Source organism: Pelmatolapia mariae, linkage group LG1 (genome assembly GCF_036321145.2).
Source record: "Pelmatolapia mariae isolate MD_Pm_ZW linkage group LG1, Pm_UMD_F_2, whole genome shotgun sequence".
Lineage (NCBI taxonomy): Eukaryota > Metazoa > Chordata > Actinopteri > Cichliformes > Cichlidae > Pelmatolapia > Pelmatolapia mariae.
In genome coordinates this window covers 12,893,092-12,916,713 of record NC_086227.1, presented here as the reverse complement: position 1 = coordinate 12,916,713, position 23,622 = coordinate 12,893,092, and the positions used below count along the sequence as shown (strand labels likewise).

General features: G+C 39.7%; 1 protein-coding gene across 4 annotated transcripts; it reads right to left on the bottom strand.

Moving 5' to 3' along the window:
* Positions 1-9,013: 9,013 nt before the first annotated feature.
* On the bottom strand, positions 9,014-23,178 carry LOC134635218 (SHC-transforming protein 1-like). 4 transcript variants are annotated; one of them, XM_063484653.1, is made up of 14 exons: positions 22,947-23,178; positions 22,674-22,752; positions 22,033-22,595; positions 19,159-19,229; positions 15,741-15,801; positions 15,523-15,642; positions 15,368-15,421; positions 13,831-13,882; positions 13,608-13,734; positions 11,874-12,057; positions 10,671-10,743; positions 10,349-10,445; positions 10,103-10,250; positions 9,014-10,017 (listed from the first exon to the last, which is right to left on the bottom strand). In XM_063484653.1, the coding sequence occupies exons 2-14, from the start codon at positions 22,723-22,725 to the stop codon at positions 9,853-9,855; spliced, it is 1,767 nt and encodes a 588-aa protein (XP_063340723.1). In that variant the 5' UTR covers positions 22,726-22,752; positions 22,947-23,178; the 3' UTR covers positions 9,014-9,852. The 4 variants fall into 4 exon arrangements, with proteins under 4 accessions (XP_063340723.1, XP_063340785.1, XP_063340845.1 ...); XM_063484715.1 differs by having other exon boundaries at positions 15,368-15,418; XM_063484775.1 differs by lacking the exon at positions 22,674-22,752.
* Between the last annotated feature and the right edge of the window lie 444 nt (positions 23,179-23,622).

The window sequence follows — 23,622 nt, the reverse complement described above, 5'->3', positions numbered from 1 at the left end:
ACTGCACCCATTTGGGTTTGTAGTAAAGTGGAAACACAGGTGTTACTAATCACCTTAATCAATGTTCTGTCCCTAAACACAACAGACCCTTAACTAAGGTGATTAGTAACACCTGTGTTTTTCAACTATTACTTGTCAAAATGGCAACTGTGAAAAAGTGCTTCGTACCAATGCAGAGTTAGCTGAGAGAAACACCTTAATATCTCTTTGGTGAATAAAAAGGAATTCTTTTCTTGTGCTGTCCTAAGTAACTAAATTAGCCGGCCATCATCTCTTCATATCACTAAGTAACACAGTATACAGGAAATGTCTGTTGTTTAATCCATACTCTTGCTAAATTAGGGGGGAAAAGGACAAGTTGTTTTTATTGGGTGTGTGTGCTTGACTTTTCATTGACCCAGGTCAATGGTTTCCTGGAGGCTTCACTGATTGCTTGGCAACTTAAAAGTGAGGAGCTGAAAATTGATTAAACAGACATATGAGTAAATACAAAAGTAAAAGCTAAATACAAGACTGTGCAAAATCTGATTTCTTTACATTTGGCAGACTTTTTTGTTTCCAAGCTGAATCCAAATCCCATTTCTTTAGATGAGCCTATGAAAATTGCCAAAGATAACGCAATCATACAATAGGCATAAAATTGTATTTTTGCACCAAAATGGTGATTCCCAAAGAGCTATTAGCTTGGCAGTAACTTGGCAAATCTCAGCATTGTGTGCAGTGTGTTCTTAAAAAAGTTGAGGAAACTGGACAAATGGAAGACAAAAGAAGTGGCACACCCAATGAACAGTATCTGGCAATGCTCTCCTTAAGAAATAGGAATAAATCAGCCAAAGACTTGACACAGGACCTGAGTGATACACCTGAAATTCATTTGATCCAATAACCGTTCACTGAAGCCTCATAAGAAGATAAGTTAAGAATGTCTTTCAATAAGCCATTCTTAAATAAGTAAACAGGGAGAAATTAGACAAGAACCAGAATGAAAATCAGTGGCAACAGGTTTGATAGAGTGATACAAATTTAAAATATTTGTTTCAAATCATTGTCAGTACGTACAAATAAGGTCAGGAGAGAGGTACAACACTGAGTGTCAGCGTGGACACTGTGGATGCACGGTCATGGTTTGGGGCTGCATTTCAGCCACTGGTGTTGGGGATCTTGAAAAAACTGAATTTTAATTATGATTGCAAAAAGTTTCTGTCAAATTTTGATCCACCATGAAATACCATCTGGATCGAATTGGCAGCTGCTTTATTTTTCACCGTGACAATGACCCCAAACACACTGCACTATACCTCGATAGAAAATCAGACAGTGCAACACTATCAGTCGTGGATTGGCTTCCCCAGAGCCCAAACCTCAATGTTACTGAAACAGTATCAACTTGACAGAGAACAGAACAAAAGGCAGCCAGTGTCCTTCAAGAAGCCCGGAGAACTATTCCTGAAAGCTTATTGAAAGAAATGATGTGAAGAATATTGAAGAATAAAGGTGGTCATACCAAATACTAACTGTTTGTTAGAATTGTACAAACTCTGTTCTTCCCTTATAAATTCTATTTCCATCCATTTTTATGAAGATTTCAATAAATTGATGCAGCTATTTGCCATTTTCCGAGCAAAATATTAAAAAATGAGAAGTGTCTTGGGAATTTTGCGCACCATTTTTGTTCACACAAGGATCCTGCCACCGAAACTAGTGCTCCTCCTTTCATATCACCTCTTCTACACTGGATTTGCTCAAAAATCCTCACGTGTTCCTTTTTCTTGTAACTACTGAGACTGCTGCCATGCAAATGGGATCTTTTTGTTCGTGCATTAACCACAGACGTCTAGCTCAAGCGAGCTAAAGGTTTGTAGTGGAGGTGACCTTGTTGAAAGTGTGTTTACGAGGAACAGTTTCCTGATGACTGCTAACCGCAAGGTCCCTAGTACAATTCTGGCTCAAGCTTTTGTTGAATGCCATATTGTTTCATGTCTGCATCACCTTTCAATGAATTTCAAATGACAAACCCCAAAGCGTGAATTTTTCCTTCGTCCTTACTTTTAGGACAACAGCAGTATCCAAGCCTTCCACTCACAGCTCTTACAATGGCCATAAATGCTGTAGACCAAGCACAGATATAACCTTAGCTGCAGAGGCGCTAGTGGGCAGATTTTTATTGCCTTTAAAAATATCCTCATCTAAACTATTCTTTTGGCTGCAATGCAATGTTTTCTCAAAATGCTGAAGAGCCGTATTAAATAAAGCAAAACTGAGTTTATAAAGCTACTCAACATTAAATAATTACCTTTTGGCATTTGTATTTGCATACATTTATTTTTTAGGTTGTAGTTTGTGATACCAGGTGGTCACATGCTGAATACTCAGAGATTTATTCACTCAATAGTAGCTATCCAAGCTGTTCTAGTTTGCCTACTTATCTCCCCTCCACGTGCGATTTATGCAGAGTCGGTGTCCCCCCACACGAATCTGACCATCTTAGGGATGGAAAACATTCCCTGTGTCCCGCTGGTGGTTCACTGCCATCTGTAAGAGACACACACTTGCAGAGAGAACCATAAACACACCCCGTGCAAAAAGACAGACAAATACACTTTACTCCAGTTTTAATGTTATAACTTTATTTTAGGGCATCAAGTATGAATGCATTCTTTGTTCGCAAAAGGAAGAACAGAGAGGAGGTGAGGAGGATGCCTGAGAAGGGGATTGTTACCGCTGATAAAGAAAGAGCAGTAACAGAAAAGAAAACAAAGAGCTGTGGCTTTAAGGCTTTTTTACCTTGTTGTGGCCTTGTTTCCTTGTTTCCAAGCATAAATCTCACTACTGTGGAAAAAAAAACTGTAATAATTTATCACTAAGCTACCAACTGCAGGAGGCTTCATTTAAGTACTATGCATTTAAAACATTGGAATAACAAACACAATGACTGAGCCTGATGGCATTGTCAAATTTATGATTAAGTTGGGTACAACCTGAAAACAAGGAGCTGGAGTGGAGGTGGGTTACAAAGCTGCTTGCATATGTAATGCAAGATAATGTTCCATGTGAGGTTTACTCACTGGATGTCTAGAAGAGTATCTGCTTAGCTATAAGCTGATGCGGACTAAACATTGAGAGCAGCTGATTTGCAGCTGAGCCTCCTAATGCAGTTACAAACAATAAAACTGCAAGAACACATCCTAATCCAGACTTTTGGGAGATTTGTGAATTGTACTGTAAATTACATGAATAAAGTCAGCACCAGTCACAAATGGATGAAAGACTGATTTCAGTTTATATAGTAAACTTTTACGATAAGGTCCCCCTGAAACTTTGAGACCTCGGTTCAAAATCTGTAGCAGGAGTTCTCTTAAAAAGTGGGGAAAAAGTCGTGAATTAGGGTGTAGTATTAATTATGCCTTTTGAGGTCCTATAGAGACCACAGGTCCTCCGGAGCAAAGACAGAAAGTTAAGCATGATAAAGATTTACTGAAACATCCGTCCTGCTGTTTGCTCAATTCCAAGCCTCTGCTTGAAAGACAGGGGAGAAGCGTGAGCTGCTGGCCAAAGCATGAGGGAATGACAGAGGAATGGAAAGCAAAAAGAGACCAACACTGGAGAAGTCGCCTTTTGAAGTTGGCCAACAAAACAGTTTTGATTCAAGTCTCCCACATCTGTCTGCTGCCTCGTGCAAAAATCCTGGAATCCCCCACCCCCTCATCATCACCGTGTCACACACACACACACACACACTCACACAGAGACACACACGCATGCGCACAGACTCATTTCCAATGCACCGGCACAGATCATGAAAACAAACATTTTCAAGGAAGTTCTTGAGCCAAGTGGCAGATAAGCATGGCTGCTAACTGAACATGATCATGCACACCCTTGTGAGTCCATCTACACATGCACAGTTAGAGCACACACACAAACACACATGCACAGTTGGATTGCACCCACACACATGCACAGTTGGAGCAGAAGCTAATGACATGAACTGACATTGACCTAGTTTCCAATGGGGCAATGATAAAGAGAGAGTGGAAAGATGAAGATTTGAAAGAGGTTAAGAAACTCCAGGGCATTTTGTGCTCGAGGACAAAGTGTGTTGCGCATGTGTGCATGTGTGTATGCATATGTGTGCGATTCCACTCAGTAAGGCCTGCCAAGCTGCCATGCTAAGCCAGGGTAAAGAGCCTGTGAGCACAGGGAGGTAAAATCTCAGATTGAGGGCTGCTGAGGAGCGAGGCAGTCGCTGTGGGGGTTACGCACACACTCATCTATTCTACACAGACCCGAGCCAACAGCAACTCACTGTATACTCATTTAACAGAAACTCGTGGCTCTCTCTCTCTTTCTTTCACAGCACACCCTCACTGGTCCCTGACTTGTGGAAACAGGAAATAGAAACAGGCACAAAAACCCGTCGGTCTCTGTTTTTTTTTTGTTTGTGCATTTTGTTTGCAAATCTCACATGACTCACGTGTCTCCACCTCTGGGCTGCCTCTGGGGGAACATACATGTAGATTTTGGCATGGCAATAAGTGCTGCAACATGGCCCAGTCAGTGGGCCAAGTCTTGCTTTGCTTCCTTCCAGATCTGAACTCTGTGTGACTCTGATAACATTGAAACGAGGAACAATTTCATGCTCTCGTATTCTGGGCGCTTTTTATGACTTTAATTGTTCCATTAAGGCGCTTCAGGGTCTGGGAATGCTTTGTCATTTGAGCAATCTGTATGTGTGTATGTGTGTGTGTGCAAAGTTAATGCCCTCAGGCTCATCAGCACTCAGGTTTATTCTCCAAAAGGACTTCAAGTTCAGGCTTTTATATTAATGCTCTGGATCTGAACTAAATCCACAGAACTTGAAGATTTTTTTACAAAAAGTTTATCATTTCCTTTTTCTGAGGAAACGTCTCGATATCGGTTCAAAGAACACACTCACACACACATATGCACTAACAAAGGAAAGCTCAACATGTGCTTACACCATTTAAGGTAAAGTCCCTTTTGTTGGTCGAGCTGAATATTTAAATTACTCTAACAGTAAATTTTCCTGCAAGAGAAAACTCAAGGCCTCATGGGCTCATGTTGCGGGGTGGAGGGATATCTCATGTCCAAGGGTGTCTGCATCTATTACTGGGGGTCATGTTCTTAATCAGATGATTGAATAATGAGTTACAGCTTGACACAGTGGAAATTTTGTGAAACGTACTGGACATTATTCAATTATTTTAATTATTGGGTTCGAGGGCTGTAAAAGTTATGCGGTGGACCACAACCCTGATTTTTTTATTATTAATTATTAAACCGATGGTTTCCTGGATTAGTTTAATAACTTTTTTGGTCAGTGCAAGTGATAAATTGGTTACTTATCCATTTTGTGACATTATATTCTTTGTCTTAACGTTCACTTTTAAGATTTTTGTTGTTCTCTATTCATCCACAGTGGCCATTATGTATTAAGTGGTTTCCACCAGGAATTAGGTCCACCAGAGTCTTTCTGTGTGGAGTTTGCATGTTCTCCCCGTGTTTGCGTGGGTACTCCAGCTTCCTCCCACAGTCCAAAGACAATGCAGTTAGTGGGGTTAGGTTAATTGGAAACTCTAAATTGCCCATAGGTGTGAATGTGAGTCCGAATATTTGTCTTTCTCTTTGTGTTAGCCCTGTGACAGACTGGCGACCTGTCCATGGTGTACCCTGCCTCTCGCCCTAAGACAGCTGGGATAGGCTCCCACGAACCTGACGTGAATGGATGTTTGGAAGGCTGGGACCAAAAATGTCTCAGTATTACCGTTTATAACCTCCTGATCATATATCTAGTAAAATGTTGAATGTCCAACCTTCTTTTTTTCTAACTGAAATATCATCAGTGTCTTTGAAGTCACTTAAAATTACTGCCTCTCACTGAAAGTGCCAAATTTCTTTTTATATCAGAGTAAAAATATGCTTTTATCCTGCTCAAGAGTCGAGGGTTATCTATAGACAAACATTTCCTTTGTTTAAATTATCAACACCAGTCTGATAAATTGACTGTCTTGTACAGTTACACTCCACAGCTTTGCAAGCTAGGGGCCAGAGGTCAAATGGTGACCTCGCAAGTTTGACAACATGTGACCCTCACCAGGCCTCACAAGTCTGATAGAATGGCATCACACACTAGGTCATTGTTGTTTTTGGTGAGTTGTTCTGGGTGAGGTCCGTGTGACTCAGAGAGAATCCACATGGGCATGAGCGAAGCAGGAAAACCGCATTTCTTGGTTGTAAAATTATTTAATTTCACCCTTGTGACAGCATTCATATTAAAAGATGATATCTGATTTTTTTGTTTGTTTGTTTGGACAGAGATGCATTCAGTCCCTGCCTGTTTACTGACTGTATCAAATGACGCAGATATCATTATTACATTTACCTTCTGCATAAAGTGTTCAGGAAAACACGGGACAATATTTTAAGTGTGTTCATTTCCTGTTCTTTACCAAGAATTGTGGGAAGTTAAATGGCATGTAGGTTCTGTGATAACATCCGAAAGAGTTATCCGAACAAAAGGCTTCGAGTGTTGCTGTTCTTTAGATATCCTATCAGTGTTTGTCGCTTTTCTCTCGGTTATTGGCAGAGCAGTTTATTTACCCATCAACCGCCAGTTGTTGCTCAGTCTCTGCCTGGCAAACAGTGCTGAAGGTGATTAGTGTGGGTGAGACCCTCCAAGTCTCTCTGAGAGGGCAGCACAGCATAGCCCCAAACAGTCCACTGCATACTTTGAGCATACAGTCATTTTCTTTTTACTACACCGAAATCTACAAATGACAGGGTGCTGAAATCTGAGGGAGCAGCGCTGCAGTTGTTGTTATAGGCTGTTTATTACCAGCTATTTTCACTGATTTTTCAGACACATCTGTATGAATATCATTAAAACAGACACTGAAATGCAAAAAGGTTTCACTCTTTGTATTTAGCTCTTGTGAATTTGCTTTATATTGCATATAAGATTAAATGGAGATACAGTTTTAGAAAACTACCCAGATCTATTTGACCAATCAGGGGAAATGTGCTGGTATAGTATAGGATGAAGAGCTCTTGTAAAGACTGATAGCGCCACCTTGTGGTGTGAAACATCCAGTGAAACATGGATGCAGTGAAACATCCTTTTTTTTCTTTCAGTAAAGAAGAAATAATAGCCTGATTAGATATTATATGCAAAATTAAAAATAAAATGAAAAATCATAATGACTTTTAAGAAACACACATTGTGTAAAAATGTTGATTTCTTTATATTTTCCAAGTGGAAAATAAGTTAATGGATTTATTGAAAGATCTGCAAATATACATGGAAATATAGTACATAAGGTAAAAACTTAGACAGCCTTTTTGTCATTTCTTTAACCAGTCTTCAGGAATAGTTCTCCAGGCTTCTAGAAAGTCATTCAAAGCTCTTCTCTGAATATGTAATAATGTGTTAAATAAATACACTTCAGTGTTTCTGATAATGTGATTAATGGTTTGATATTCACACCTTTTGACTAGGATTTGATGTTCTGGGGTTTTCTTAAAAGTTGGGCTCAATTCTGTCCAAATGATTTGAGGCCACTTATTTGAAATGCAAGGGAATATTTTTTTTTCCATGTTTCTTTTTTATCTATCACAATCAAAAAGCTGGTTGTGTTTAAATTTAGTGAAATAATGAAACAGAGTAAAACTCCCGAGGCCAAACCTAATCATGTTCAATAAAACAGCCAGAATCTGGAGTGATTAACTTCACCCAAACAACAGGGCTGGTGATTTTTTACCTTTATGGAACTTTCTGGGAGAACTAATTTCAGGATTCCTGTTGCAATTATCATGCTGATCCTAAACATGGAGTTTACAAAATAATAATAATACATTTTATTGGCTCTTGCTTTCAAGCGTCACCATGTGAGCTCAGCCCATGAAGTACAGAAGATGAACCATCCATAAATTCAACTTCTTCTTCTTCTTCCACTTCTCAGTTCAGCTCCTTCAAACTACAGAACTTTCTATTGTTTATATGGGAACGTTGCCTTATTGTAGACATCAAAAGAGTCCCTTTGTTAGTCAATGTCAGTTTTATTAATGTATAGTGTATATATTTATCATTTGAGTGTGTAACAAACTAAAGTGCATTTGCCATGTGGTTGATGAAGAAAGAAGGTCTCTTAAATGCAAATTTGTGATGTGTAATAACTACATCTTACAAATTATAGGTATGTTTCTTGCTTCATGTTCTAAGCACTTAAAGTAACTGTACAACACATAGTGGAAGTAGTGGAACTGGAGTGGCAGTTAAATAATGTTTGTACTGAAGACTGAAAAAAATATATCCACATATATACTCACTGGACATTTAATTAATTACACCTTGCTGGCTTGAACCTTCATTTACCTTCAGAACTGCTTTAATTCTTCATGGCACAGATTCAACAAGGTGCTGGAAACATTCCTCAGGGAGTTTGATCCTTACTGACCTGATAGGATGGCATGCCAATATGATTCGAAATCACTATATGTACATGTGGATGTGACGATTTGTCACCTGCATATCCACAATGTGAATCTCCCATTCCACTACATCCCAGTGGTGTTCTATTGGATTCACATCTGGTTCCTGTTGAGGCCATTTGAGTAGAGTGAACTCACTGTCATGCTCAAGAAACCAATTTGAGATGATTTGAGTTTTGTGACACGGCGCGTCTGGCCATTCTCCTCTGACCTCTGACATGAGAACTAGAATCTCGGTGAGTCAGCAGTTTCTGAAATAATAAGACCAGCCCATCTGACAAAAATAACCACGCCACATTCAAAGTTACTTAAATCATCTTTCTTTCCCATTCTGATCCTCAGTTTGAACGTCATCGTCATCCTGGCAATGCATGATGAAGGGGCTGGTGACTGTATGTGTATAACAGCACATAACTATGCAGGGTATCTAAGGTTTTTGTAGTATATGGGGAAAAAAAAGAAATTTTCCATACAACCAAGTTGTTCAGTTAAATGGTATTGTGAATACAATGACATCTGAATGCTTTTAGCTTTTCTAAATTGAATAATAATGTGGGCAATGTTGTGAGGAACTGTTTATTTTGTGGTAGAATCCCTAGTCACTCTAAGCTAATTCCATTAGTTTGATACCTTTTTGTTGTGGCGTGAATTGACTGGAACCCTTGGATGGACTGCAACACGATTTCAAAACAAAGTTCTGTTATTGTGGTTAGAGGTTTAACGTCAAATAAATCACCAACAAAATCCGATTTAATCACTTCTGTAAAAGACCCAAAGATGTGTTTAACCACATGTAATGTGGACCTAGATGGGGCTTCTAGATACAAAGACCACTGCAGTTTCATATTCAGTATGCAACAAACAAGTGGGATGAAAAGTTATTTTTCTCAAGTTAAGCATGGAAAGTGGGAACAAAAACAAAAGAAAATCAAAACTAATGAACACGAGACAAATATAGCATATAGAAAAGGATTTGGAAAGCCTGCCAACATTCTGGTTATTTCCTGCCAACACCAGAGACTGTGTTGAGACACTGAGTAAATAATAGCAAACTGCCTGAGAGCGAGACAGGATGTTCTGCAGGCCAAAGGCTGTTCTCAATACAGGCACAAGCAGTGACTTGAGAGTTTACTCAAACAAAAAACAAAACACACAGTAAATAATATAATGGGCAAATAATGTAAAATTGTCCCAACAGTTTGGAAAAATGATCACAGCTCACTGGAAATGATGTCCAGGGGTGCTCTTCTCTTGAGGCAGCTGAAAGTGTTTAAAAGTTTAAAAGTTCTTCTTCTTCTTTTTGTTGTTGCTAGGCCTCTCTGTGTTTCATCTCAAAAACCACTGCTAATTCAAGACCATGCATCTGGCAGTCTGTGAATGTTTGTGTGTTTGCAGGATCGGCCGTTTCAGGCACAGCTCGCTGCTTCCAGAAACAATGGGCATCTGATTCTCCATGTGGAATCGCACCAGGTGGCCAACACTCAGAAACACCTGATCACGGGTCCGCACCTGGTCAATAAATGGAAAATATGCTTAAAAGTTGCTTTCTTTCTCTTCTTTAAATAATATTTGAATTCCACCAGCAGAGCTGTACCTGTCCATGTGGATCAACCAGCAGTAGGTGTCGCACAGTAGCTCCCTCCATACCGCTGAGTACATACTGACCAGCGGCAGAGCTGCTCTCTCTGACCAGGAAATCTCCGCTACAGGTGAGAAGCGACTCCGCCTGCTCTCTTCCTAACCTGGGATGAAACAAACAAAATTCCATGGGAGAGAATGACCTTGGAATTAGCGGCATTTTGATGCATCACTCATAGTCAAACAGATATTGATTACCAACCTGCCGTGGAACCATCCTTCTTCCTGGATCAGCTTCTGGACCCGCGTCTCAGTGAGCAGAGAGCGTTGTTCAGTATTGACCTCAGACTGCTCTAAATCTGAGGGAGATTAGATAGAGGAAGAAAATAACAGTTGAAAAGCAACAGTTTTAAACCCCAATTGAAGCACTGCTCACTTTATTTGATTTTTAATAACCAAGTTAAAGTAAAGTACAGTTTCCTCTGAATCATAGAGGCATAGAAGTCATAATTGTACTTGAGGGACACACATGCATTATATGGACAAACTCGAAACTGGACTCGGATAACGCAGTTTATTTTCACCTGCAGGTGGAGCTGGAGTCTCATCTGTGATGGAGCAGTTCTCATAAAGGGAAACAGGCCGAGGGAAACAGACCTGCAATGGCACACCATGAGTCATACACACCAGACACATATTGTTGGCTGTGCACGTTTGAACGTCTGTGTGTGTTTAGGGGCAACTGCGCTGGTAACATTTTAGAGATGAGCAGTCATGACAGGAAATTATCATCTGGTAATTCTGGGAAGTGAAGAAAACTTGTGAGGTGACGTTTGGTGAGAAGTAGCTCAAGTGTTTCTCCTCTGGGATCAACATTTGTGCTCAATAACAAGACCATAAAATGTGTTAGTGCACTGTGTGCCTGCTTCTATCATATTTAATTATAATAACATAATTTCTATATTTCTTCACAAAAAAAAACCCCCACATGTTTTGGCTGCCATTTAAAAATGACCTTGTATAAGTTACAAAGTCTCCTGGAAAAGCATTTGCAAAGTAATCAGATTGAGCCTGCGTAGATCCAGCTTATCTGTTGGCTAAATGCTAAAACTTTTAGCCAATGCTAAGTTTGTGAACTTAGTCCATAGATGTGATTATAGTCTACAGTACATCCTATACAACAGCGGTCCCCAGCCCCCGGGCCTCGGACTGGTACCGGTCCGTGAGTCGTTTGGTACCGGGCCGCGAGAGTTGAGGCTCAGGTGTGAAATGTATGGTTTTCAGGGTTTTTATCGGTTTTCAGCGTTATTTTGTTATCGTTTTTATCGTTAACTCGGTTTTCCTGGGTCTTTTCACGTGTGTTATGAATAAATCTAATTTTTTTCGGTACCGGTGCTAGTTTTATTTTGTTGTATTTATCCGCGACACCTTAAAGGCCGGTCCGTGAAAATATTGTCGGGCATAAACCGGTCCGTGGCGCAAAAAAGGTTGGGGACCGCTGCTATACAATATAAGTTTAAATAATGCAGTTCATGCATTGCAACATAATTATGTTTCAAATTGTAATGTGACAAGCTATCACATAAAACTATCAAAAACTAAACTGTATTCATGCTAGTCGACCACTTTAAAAATGCTGAAAAGCACCAAGAGATGTGGTTTTAAGCTTTTAAAACAACAATGGGGACTTTTTCTTTCTGAACAAATTGTGTTAAAGGTCCTGTCTTTATATACACAAACTCAAGTGACTAAATTATTAGTGCTTTGCTGTTACAGGTAAGTCTTACCCTGTGAATGTTAGCATCTTCTTTGCTCTCCTCTTCTGTGACCTGAAAGTCTTTTATTCCACCTGGGTCTCCTGGGGTCACATTGTAGTAGTCACGGTGTTCACTGAATTCTCCTTCCCGGTTTGCCTTTTGGTTTATTATTAACTCTTCTGGGCACCATTTGTGACAGATTCTCAGTGCCGGTCTGAATATACACATAGTGTTGAGGTATTGGTAGAAGGAAGGAAGGACAGAAAAGACAGATACATTTTAATATCAGATAAAGATACCCTGGTTTGCCTGATATGCCTTCCCTTGCTAAACCATGAATTAACTGTAATTAATCACATTTTTTTGAAACCTGGGTTCAGTTTCACTTGCCCAGGCCTGATTACCGCCAGACCTGCTGAATCAACAAATCACCTAAATAGAACCTGTCTGACAAAGTGAAACAGGCTAAAAGATCTCAAAAACAACCGATAAACAAACTAATTTACATATATCCGGGTGAGATAGTGAGAGATAGTGGTGAACCTTCCCAGGAGTGGAAGGCACACAGGCTCATCTCACATTTGCCAATTAGCATCTTGATGACCCCCAAGACTTTTGGAAAAATATTCTGTGGACCGATGAGATAAAAGCTGAACTTTTTGGAAGGTTTGTGCCCCAAACATGTCGGTGGTAGTGTGGTGGTCTGAGGCTGCGTTGCTGCTTCAGGAGGACTTGCTGAAACTGATGGAACCATGAATTCTGCTCTCTAGCAGAAATACCTGAAGGAGAACGTTTGGACATCAATTTGTGCCCTGAAGCTTAATGAAGCTTTGGTTTTTTCAACAGACCATAAAGTCCACCTCCGAATGGTTCAAAAAAATATTGATGGGTTATTCAAAGTCTGGACTTTCATTAGGCCAAAATTATCTGATTGAGATACTTAAGCATAAATCATGCTTGTTTAACATGAACAGTATGTCTGAATTAAAACAATTCTTCTAAGAAGAGTGGGCCAAAATTCCTCCACACCTCAGTTATTCTAGTTATCATGAGTGCTTGATTGCAGTTCTTGTCGCCAAGGGTGGCACAACCTGTTATTAGATTTAGAGGGCAATTACTTTTTCACAAAGGCCCAGTAGGTTTGGATAGCTTTTAGCCCTAATAAACCAAACTTATAATTTAAAAACTGCATTTGGTATTTATTATGGTTCTCTGTCTCATATTAAAATTTATTTGTTGATCTGAAGCATTTAAATGTAACAAATATGCAAACATCAGGACGGGGGCCAATACTTATGGCACTATATACAATCATACATATACACATATATTCAGCTATATTTATATGTACATATGAATTCACTCAGAGTCACTGACATAATAATAATAATAATAATATAATAATGTATACTTTATTGATCCCCGTGGGGAAATTCCTCTCTGCATTTAACCCATTCACTCTGTGAAGCAGTGGGCAGCCATTGGGCGCCCGGGGAGCAGTGTGTAGGGATGGTAACTTGCTCAGGGGTACTTTAGGGTAGCTGTTCAGTGGATTTTGAACTCCCGATCTTCCGATCATGGGGCCACCACCACTATCCCTGCCCCATACAGTAAATACTGCATAATATTGTTTCTATATTTAATAGCAAATCCATTATATACTATAATATTTATGTATATATACACACATGCATATATATATATATATATATATATATATATATATATATATATATTCACATATATACATGTAAGAGCTATAACCTGGAACTGGTGGACAGGACCGATGGTGTCTGGCTGAGAAGGTGGCGGAAGCGCGTCTCAAAGGCCTGACCGATGCTGTTGATAACCTCAGTGGCTTGACCCTCGGGACACTCCAGGATGTGACAGGCTGCCATAGAGAGGAAAAGTCAAACATTATTTTCCTAACAATCAGTAAATTGAAATTTGAGTGTAAGGCCAGCTCAAAGCAAACTCTCTCTCATACCTCTGTCATTGGCAAGGTCTTTAGCTACATAAGCAATGTAATCTGCCATGTCCTGTAAACAAATTGAGAGAAAAAAAACAATAACAGGCATTTGTATAAATTATAAATGCAAAAAATGACTCGACAGACTTTTTCCATGTGGAAAGCTCAATTTCAATTTATATTTTCACTCATCATTTTCAGTTAATGCTCATCCACGTGTATGCTTCATCTGAAGAGTTCAGCCTAATACAAGAGCACAGTAAGCTAAATATGGTTCACCATAAAGCTTCTGTGTCACACTGAATTTAATTCCCCCTTGCTATCTTTCATGTGCCCAAGCCAGCTGAGCAGAGGCTTAGAGCACACTACAAGATTAGTATGGCTAATTAATTAAAAACAGTGAGCTATAATCCCATCCACAGCTTTGCTGGTGTTGTCTTTCCCAGAGAGTAACTACCTTCTTATTTTCTCTCATCTTTAGTCAGTGTATATTTCTGCACATGATTTGTAGTGAATCTTTGTTTGAACTAAAATGCCAACCAAAATACAGTTTGACCTAGACAGCAGCTAATAACCACATGCCCTACAGACAGATCTGCATTGATTTTTATGTTCATTACACACATTTTTAGGGCACAGGAAATTTTCACTCAGGCCAAATAACTTGAATCCTGTCATGCGGATATATGTGCGCACAGAAGGAAACAAATTAAGAAGAATAGACCTGAGTAATTAGTCTGATAAGCGCTTGGCAAGGTGTAAAGATGATGAAAGCAGTTAGCTCTGATGAGTGCATAAGTCACAGGAAAGGATTTCATGATTTGTTGCCTTTAGCAATTAATTAGCACAAGAATTACATTCAAGAGTTTTACAATGAGCCAAATTAAGGGTAAAACCGTAAACAGACACATTTATTAAATGACTCCGACTTGAAAGAGTAATCCTTAAGAGAAAACTCACAAGCAGTCACATGATTAATCACTGCTACAGTTCTAGCAGAAATAACCCATCAAATAAAAAAATATATTTTACATTTGCCAGCTCTTTTATATAGTACCAACAAGCTTTAAACACTTAAGGAGGTGGTTCTCAAACTTTTCTGGAAGGCTTCGCTTCTGAAACAGGCAAAACATTCACGTCACACACTCCCAAGAATGAAGAATCCAAATTAAATTTAACAAAATAAAGGTCAGTATACCCCCAGCACATTCTGAATGCTGGGGATAATATACTGTTGAATATCAGAGGTTCTTTGCATAAATCGTATTCATTAAAATTAATCACAAGGGAATGTTTAGACATTTTTGCCAAAGTCTGAAGTTTCATTTGTAGCATGCTTTCAGATCCTGACCTTGTACCACTAATTAAAAGAGCAGAATGATCAAGAGTTGAGGCAGGAAATGATTTAATCCTCCATAAATGGTAGTACACCATGCAATAATCAGACTAAATCAAATTACTCACTGTGTGTGTGATTGTGCTCTTGCTACCCTGTTTGTGTCCCTATCTGATCATCAACGTGTACAAGGGGAAAGATTTGAGAATATGAACATACTGAATCTCCACCGGAGGCAAATGAAATGGTCTGCATGGGGTGGTGGGCAATCTTCTGTGAAAGAGAAAAGAGGAAATGATACAATAGCAGAAAGGTTTGCCAATAAACCTGACATGAGGCTGTTTTGATGGGGTTTAACATGCTGAGACTGTCACCTGTAAGGAGGAGGCAGCGATTAGAGTCATACTGTCGGTGGAGACAGTGAGGATGATCCTTCTTCCAGAAAACTGCAGGTTGGTTTGACCCAGAACAGAAGACAGTCCCTTGCAAACAGGCTAATGATGACAAAAACCACTGTTATTCCAGCTGAATGTGCCAGAAAGAGAGAGTGTGTGAGTATGAGTGTGTGCCTGTCTGTGTACACAAGCCTTACCCTTTTAGTTTTCACTGCTGTTTTGAGCAATGTCCTCGCACAAAGTCTGCTGATTGCCTCTCTGCACACAAACACATAGATACAGATCAGCATGTACATAAGCACATGCACACAGTAACACAGAGATACCTTTGTATGTGATCTGCTGTGCCCTGCTGACATGTGATGTGCATGTGAGAGGAAGAAAACTACACTGCAGAAAGAACATATACATGCACTGCTGGAAGAATGTAACCAAATATACTTACTCAAATGCAATACTTTATTACTTTAGTTTTGGAGTACATTTAGTACACACAACCAAAAAAAAAAACAACCCCAACATATTACACAAAAGGTATCCTTTTATCTGCATGTCATTGTGAGTATTTGATTCAAAAGCCAAACATGACTTAGTACTTGGTGGAGAAACCCTTGTTGGCATGCACACTGATAAGACATTTCTTGTAGTTGGTCACTAAGTTTGCACACATGCTCAGCATTTCTCTTCCCCCAATCTCAGCACTTTCTCCCAGTCCTTCTCTGAATCATTTAAATGTTCACTTAATACGAGCCTGTTCACGTGCCTTGTTGAGCATGTGCTGCAAGACTTCAATCCACTGTGCAGCATATCGCAGTGTGTTCCTAACAGTGTTCTTGGTGACTGCGGTCCCAAGTGTCTTAGGATTATTAACAAGCTCCTCCAGTGTAGTTTTGAGCTGATTCGCCATCTTTCTCAGGATCATCCTCACCCTGTGAGGTAAGATCTTGCATGGAGCTGCAGACCAGGGGCAACTGATGGTCATTTTAAATTTCTTCCATTTCTGAATAATCGCAGCAAGAGTTGTCACCTTCACACTGAGCTTCTTGCTGATGGTCTTGTAGCCCATTCCAGCTTTGTGCTGGTCTAAAATCTTGTCCCTGATGTCCATTGACAGGTATTTGGTCTTGTCCATAACAAGATGAGATCAGGAGTATCCGTAACTGATTGTAATCTGTGTGTTACATGTGCACACAGCTAATCGTAGGAGCAAGAATTCTGGCTGGGTGATTAAATACTTATTTCACTCAATTACACGCAAGTCAATTAATAACTTTTTCTGAATTTTTGGTTAATATTCTGTGGTAAACATGTACTTCAACAAAAGAGAGGAACATAGGGTAATGTATATAAGTGGAAGAAGATGAACACAGGTGGACTACATCTTATGAAAAAGCTGCAGCCTGAAAGAGATAGGAGACTGCAGGGTGGTGGCAGGGCTGAATGTGCCAGGCAGCATTGGTTAGTAGTCTGAAGGATTACTTTGGAAATCAAGAAAAAGAGTTTGTGAAGACAGAGCCAAGGATTAAATGAGAAAGAAATAAAGAAAGAAGAATGTTGAGAGAGTTGGTCGGTTGAGAAGAGGTACCAGATGACTGGAATAGAACAGCTGTAGTACTTAGGGAAAGTCCAAAAAAGGTCTTTGGTGTATTCTCTGGATGGAGGATAGAGGACAAGGAGACCTGGTGGTGGAATGAGGAAGTACAGGAAAATATTCCAAGGAATAGATTAGCAAAGAAAAAGTGGGATATCAGGGAAATAAGAAAGTGGACAGGAGCACTGGGAGGAAAGAGAGAAGTAAAAAAAGAAAGGCAAAGGAAAAAGCTTATAGTGAGTTGAATGCAAGATTCGAAAACTTGTATAAATTGGCAGAGGCAGAGAGATGGAGCTGGAAAGGATGTGCAGCAGGTTAGACAGCGAGACAGTGGTGAGGTGTGCAGCTGGAGTGAAAAACAGGTTCAAGGTTGGGATCGGATTACGTCAGGGATCAGCTCTGAGACCTGAGGTTGTAGTGATGATGCACAGGTTGACAGATGAGGTCAGGCAGGAGTCTCTGTGGACTATACTGTTTCCAGACAACATTGTAATGTGTATTGAGAGTAGAGGGCAGGTATAGTGGATATACTGGATATTGAAGATAGAGCTGCAGGCAGGAGGAAAAGAGGATGACTGCAGAGAAGTTTCAGGGATGTAGTGAAGGAGGACATGCAGATTGGTATGACAAAGGAGGATGGAGGATGAGATGGAGGCAGGTGATCTGCGCTCCATCTTAAATGAGTTTTGCTCAAAGAAGCGGCCTTTATGGATCTTTTTTTTTTAAACTGCTTTTGTTTGTTTCTTAGTTTGTTTTTAATTGTATGGCATATTTTCAATTTGCATTTGTGGACCAGGACACAAACTGTCTACACTAACAGTGAGTTTCAGCTGCTCACACATGGATTTCCACTATAAAATCTGTGTATTGTCTATTTTTAAAAAAATTGTCTATTTTTAATGCAGTGCTGCCTGAGGTCTTGAAGATCACACCCTTTCAATATTGGTTTTTGGCCTTGTCCTTCGCTAATGTCTCTCTGGATTCTTGGAATCCTTTAATGATATGATGAAATCTTCCAATTCTTTGCAATTTTGCATTTAGAAACATTATTAAATTGTTGCGCTGCTTGCCATTGCCCACGTGGCCTTTTACAGAGTTACGAAATCCTCCTCATCTTTATTTTTAAGAAGTCTAACTAGTTGCAAGATGTTGATTTTGTTAATTTGCTTTTGTTTGAGCTTTTTTACAAATTCAGTTTTCTTGTAACTTATAAGCTCATAATATTTAAATCCTTCTTTTAAGGATAACTTGCAATAATCACTGTAGTGAAGAAAAAATTACAGAAGAACAACAAAAAAAAAAAACATAACTAGAATAGCTGATCACAAACTTCCATCTGCACTGTTAAAGCAGTAACACTTCAAAATATTCCTGGTATGTTTCTTTTTTTATCAAGTCAATCTGAGCTGAGATTGTATCTCTGACGCTTGGGTCAGCGAGGGCAAAGCAAAAAAACACCCCCACGCGCACGAATGGAACATCCCACTACCTAGGAAGCAATGCTGATTTCCAGGAAGACCGTTTTTCTTCTTGAAAACACATTGTATGAATTGGATTGAGGTCTGTCTCCCTCTCTCTCTTTTAATAAGACTGAGGGATCATTAGGAGGAAATTCATCTAATTGGATTTTCTGCTCCATCATTCAACAGCGCTGCTGTAAACAGAGAGGGCTGTGTTATGGCATCCTGCACTAGGATTTCAATATCAAATGATGAGGAGAAAGCCCCGTTTATGAAATATTATACATTTAATTTGATTTCCCTCTTTGAAACATTTTTGAAATAAGCTACACATGGTTAGCTTGGCAAATATATGTTAAATGAGTTCAGGATAAAGCAATTTTGCTCGCTTTTTTTCCTTATCTGTGTGCAAGCGAAACAACAACTAATCCATATATGGCATTCCCCTGCAGTCAGGATTATGTTGCATGTATTATACGTTCATGTATTATATCATTAGATGTATATATTCGTATTTGTGTTTGTTTGTGTTTGTTAGAAAGGGGTGCAGAGAGGACCTCCTACCGTGTAACTTGCATTCTTGTATCAAAGTCAAGGGTTCTCATGGACTGGGTCACTTCCACACTACCCATGTACTAGAAAAACACACAGAAAAAAAAACAATGGAAAAATATATTATAATAATAATAATAGTAATAAAAGTCTCAGGAACATCCAACAGAGTCCTGAGGACTCTGAGGTGGGCACTTTCAACAACAATTAAAATATATTAAAGAAACACAACACTCTTACAGGAGTCTGGTCACTTTTCATGAATTTCCTCTGTTATTGCATCCTCACTTTTAGTTTTTATGATGGAAGAAAATGATTCTGCAGAAAAGGTGAAAAGTTCATGAGCTGATTTGCGGCAGACAACATAGATTTACACATAGCTGTAACGAGTCAAGAGGAATGGAAATAACTGGGCCTTTGAGAAGGTTCTAGAAAGCTGATAGAGAGAGAAAGTGGTTTTATGCATTGTTGTGTTTAAGTCATTTAAGTTCCATCCATGTGCGTTCTTAGAGTTTTGTGGCTGGGAATGGGAATTTTGTTTAAAAAAAATGTGTAATAGAACACGTGAGACAGGATGGAAATGCTAGTTTGAAAACAATCAATAAATTAGATACGCAGAGCAGAATTTTAAAGTTCATATCCAAATTATGTCATTGTTTTCCTGAAATCGGTTTAACTTCTTAAGGAATGTATTCTGAAACACATTGGAGTTGTTGTTTTTGTTTGTCTGTTGGTTATATATGGCCATGCTATTAAAATAAAGGTATTTTAGTTATTCAAAAGAAAGTACCCCAGGGTTCTTTAAGTGATGCTTAAAGAGATTTCACAGGACACTACAGATCTCAGTTAGGATGTGAAATGTTAAAGTTCATGACAGTACAATTAGAAAAGGACCGAACAAGTTTGTTTTGAGTGATTGCCAAGAGAAAGCCTCTTCTCTCTAAAAATAACATGGCAGCGTGGCTTAGGTTTGCAAAGTTCCATCTGCAAAAACCACAAGACATTAGGGACAATGGCCAGACAAGTCCAAAGCAGAAATGTGTGGCCATGATGCACAATGATTGTCAAAATTCAAACACAGCATATCAGCAAACACAGCTCATACCTACTGTCAAGCAAAGCTGTGGAGGGGTGAAGATTTGGGTTTGTTTTGTAGCCAAAGTACCGGAACACCTTGCAGTCACTGAGTCAACCATAAACTCCTCTGTATAGCAACATATTTAGGAGTCAAATATGAGGCCATCTGTGCAACAGCTAAAGTTTGGACAAAATTGGGTGAAGTAACAGAACAATAATCTCAAGGACAGCAGCAAATCTACAACAGAATTGCTGAAAAAGAAAAGACTAAAAGTGCTGCAACAACCAAAAGTCCAGAATGCAACACAACAGAAAATGCTGTATTGGAAACTTAAGAGAGCTGTGCATGAACGAATGCCAACAAACCTCAATGAACTGAAGCAACCTTATAAAGAAGAGTGGGTCAAAATCCTTCCACAACAAAGTGAAAGACTGATAAAATCATACAAAACAAGAAGACCTCTGAAAGCATAAACCTCTGCTAAGGCAGCTCACTCTCTGTGCAGTATTTACTTTAAAGGGAATACTGTTGTACTTTGTATATATTTATATTTGTTCTTAGTTTAAGAAGTTTGTAGTTTCTTCCATTTTAAAGGGAATTTTTCTTCCTGTACTTGCTCGTTGTTGGAGTTTTCTCTGTATTATTGTAGGGTCTTTACCCTACAAATAACATTATAAATAACATTTAAAAATTAAAACTGAATGACAGGCACACAGTCCTTGACGGAGGTAGTGATTACTTTGAGTTATTACTGCCCAAAACTAACCTTTAAAATCTTTGTAGCAAATTTTGATTGGAATACCCAAGAAATAAGTAAGTCTCAAGCTTACAAAAGCAAAAGCAAGATGGCAGTTTTAAGCAAAGCAAGTGAGCAGAAAGTAAAAGCTGTGAGGACAGTACTACATTTTAATGTGCAACCTGTCAGCAGATTCTAACCATGCGACAAGTAGCTAGTACAATCTTTACAGTCTTATTTTAGCTTATTAGAATGCCAGACAACTCAGAGTTGAGGTGAATGTTGACATGTATCTGACTGTAACTGAATTTATCAGTCTATATAGATGTGAGGAAGACAGAGAAGCAACCAGGCAATATTCAGGCCATGTGCTCAAATACACTATGACGAGTCCCACTTCTACTGGGCAGGAAATTCAGTATCGCAGACCTCATAGGCTGGAGGCAGGATGAGTAAGTCCATTGATAAAAACCAGACTTAAATCAATATGTGTATACATGGGTGGGGTGAGCGGGCAGAAGAAATATATGTGTATGCTTGTTTATAGAGGTCAATTAGACAGTCCATTCTCATTTCCACCAGTGGTCAGCTCACAGGCCTGTGTGGACACACCTCTGCCATCGGGACAAGATGGGTTCTGCTCTAGGACAGCATGCTGATACTAGATATATTCACACACATGCATTCACACACATAACAGGACTGAACTAAAGGGAAGCAGAGAGCTAGGATGAGTCACTACTGCCTACATAGGAGGCTCTAACTGAGGAGGGGAGTGACTGTGAGTGTGACGGTGTGGATAGAGCAGAGAGTGTATGCATATGTGTGTTTTCTATGTTCACGTGTGTGTATTTATTTTGGCCCTGGCAGCAAGTAAACAGTAATTTAACACTGCTGAAATCTGGCATATCTTTAGGTTATGAGGACTTTGTTGCATAGTGCAGAAAAAAGGAGCTTACACAGCATTTTGGTAATTTCTACACACATTAACAAAATTAAGAATATGAATTACTTGGGCAAGTAAAATGTTGGTTTACTCTATCTGATCATGCACATGTGCAGGGTCAGGTACCTTGATGTGATGGTGAACTGCTCTGCTTCCTGTCCCCACCACTGTACGATCACCTTTTGCAGAGGAAATCTTCACACAGCACAGACCACCTCTGTGATGTGAGCAGGGAGGATATCCAGGGGTCCAAGGAAGGCTTGCCATCCGATGTAGGGTGATAGGTCTTTTTGTGCACAGCAAAGCAGGGTGAATTAGATTTTGGCCTGTGGATAGGGGAGCGTTGAGGGAAGGGTGAGTGCAAAATCCCTCATTACTTCCTGAACCCCACTCTGTTCTGGACAAGGGTTTGTCAGTAGGGGCACTGATGCTTCTGCCTCTGGCTGTGTCTGTCTGTCCTTTTAGGCCTTGCCGGGAAATAGGGCTTTGCAGTCGGATGTTGGCCATGCGGGGGATGAAATCCCTCAGGGTGGATGGTCCATGGTGTGTAGTTATCCCAAGTCCCAGCTGACTGAATTCAGAGTCTAAGCAAAGGTCCTGCTTCAGGGGCAACATTCTCTGGGGGTTCTCCTCCAGAGATGTTGGAGAATCGTTGCGCAGTCGACTGTATTTCGTACGCTTCAGCATACCTGTAGAAGATGAAAAAGAAAGTGTCAGAATCAAATCAGCCGCACTGTGATTTTCATTGTACTGATTAAGCGACCTGCCTGGTAGGAGTCCCGTCTGTGATTTGAACCTGGATAAGGTTTGCTCTCTCATAATCAGGAAACAGAGCAAAGGAGAACACTGAAATAAATGTAAAAAAAAAAAAGAAACTTGAAAATTCAGGTCACCGTTAAAGAAGTTTAACTAAAGATTTTGGTAAAAGGAGATGAAGAAATAACATCAGGTTTCAGGACCGTCTGAAAACTATCTTTGTGTCGGGTGCGCTCTGTCGTCAGATCATTTAAAGGGAATCCTGCTGCGCAGATTCAACTCACCACTGTAGGACTCTGGGATGTCCTGTTAAGTCTACAGTCCAGTCTGCTCCACTCTAGTCATGCAGAGTACAGCCCCATCCTACTGACCCACACACTTTCTCAGTCAGTTGCCAGGCTCCCAGCTTCACCTTCACATCAACTTTCCTCCCCTCTGTCTTTTCTTTCTGAGGCGCAGCAGGATTGTGCAGCGTGTATGAATGAACTTTCTCTTTTTTTTATGAATGAGATCTCGCTCACTTCCTCTGTCTCTCTCATGACGCTGCATGCAGATGAATGTGTGAATGGAGCAGAGGAGAGATTGACAGACGGCCCCCAAAGGCTCTCTTTCTCCTCCCTCACCCATAAACTACCATCCAATCACAGGCAGGCAGGGTGACTCATGCTGTGCACACACACACACACACACACACATTCACACTCAGTATTACACTGAAGCAGTGCTCCATTCCTTTCTTCTAACATGACTTCCACCTTAGAGATGTTTTATAAATAAATTATCATTAATTTGGCTTACTTGTCTCTTTGGAAAATAACATTTTATCACGACTGACATGATTTACACAATAAAATGTACCCCATAGTGACTGTATTGTTCAAATTAACACACAGGAGGAAGAGGATTTAACTGAAGCATTTGCATTTCCCTTTGATCCCGATCAGAACAATATTCCAGGCG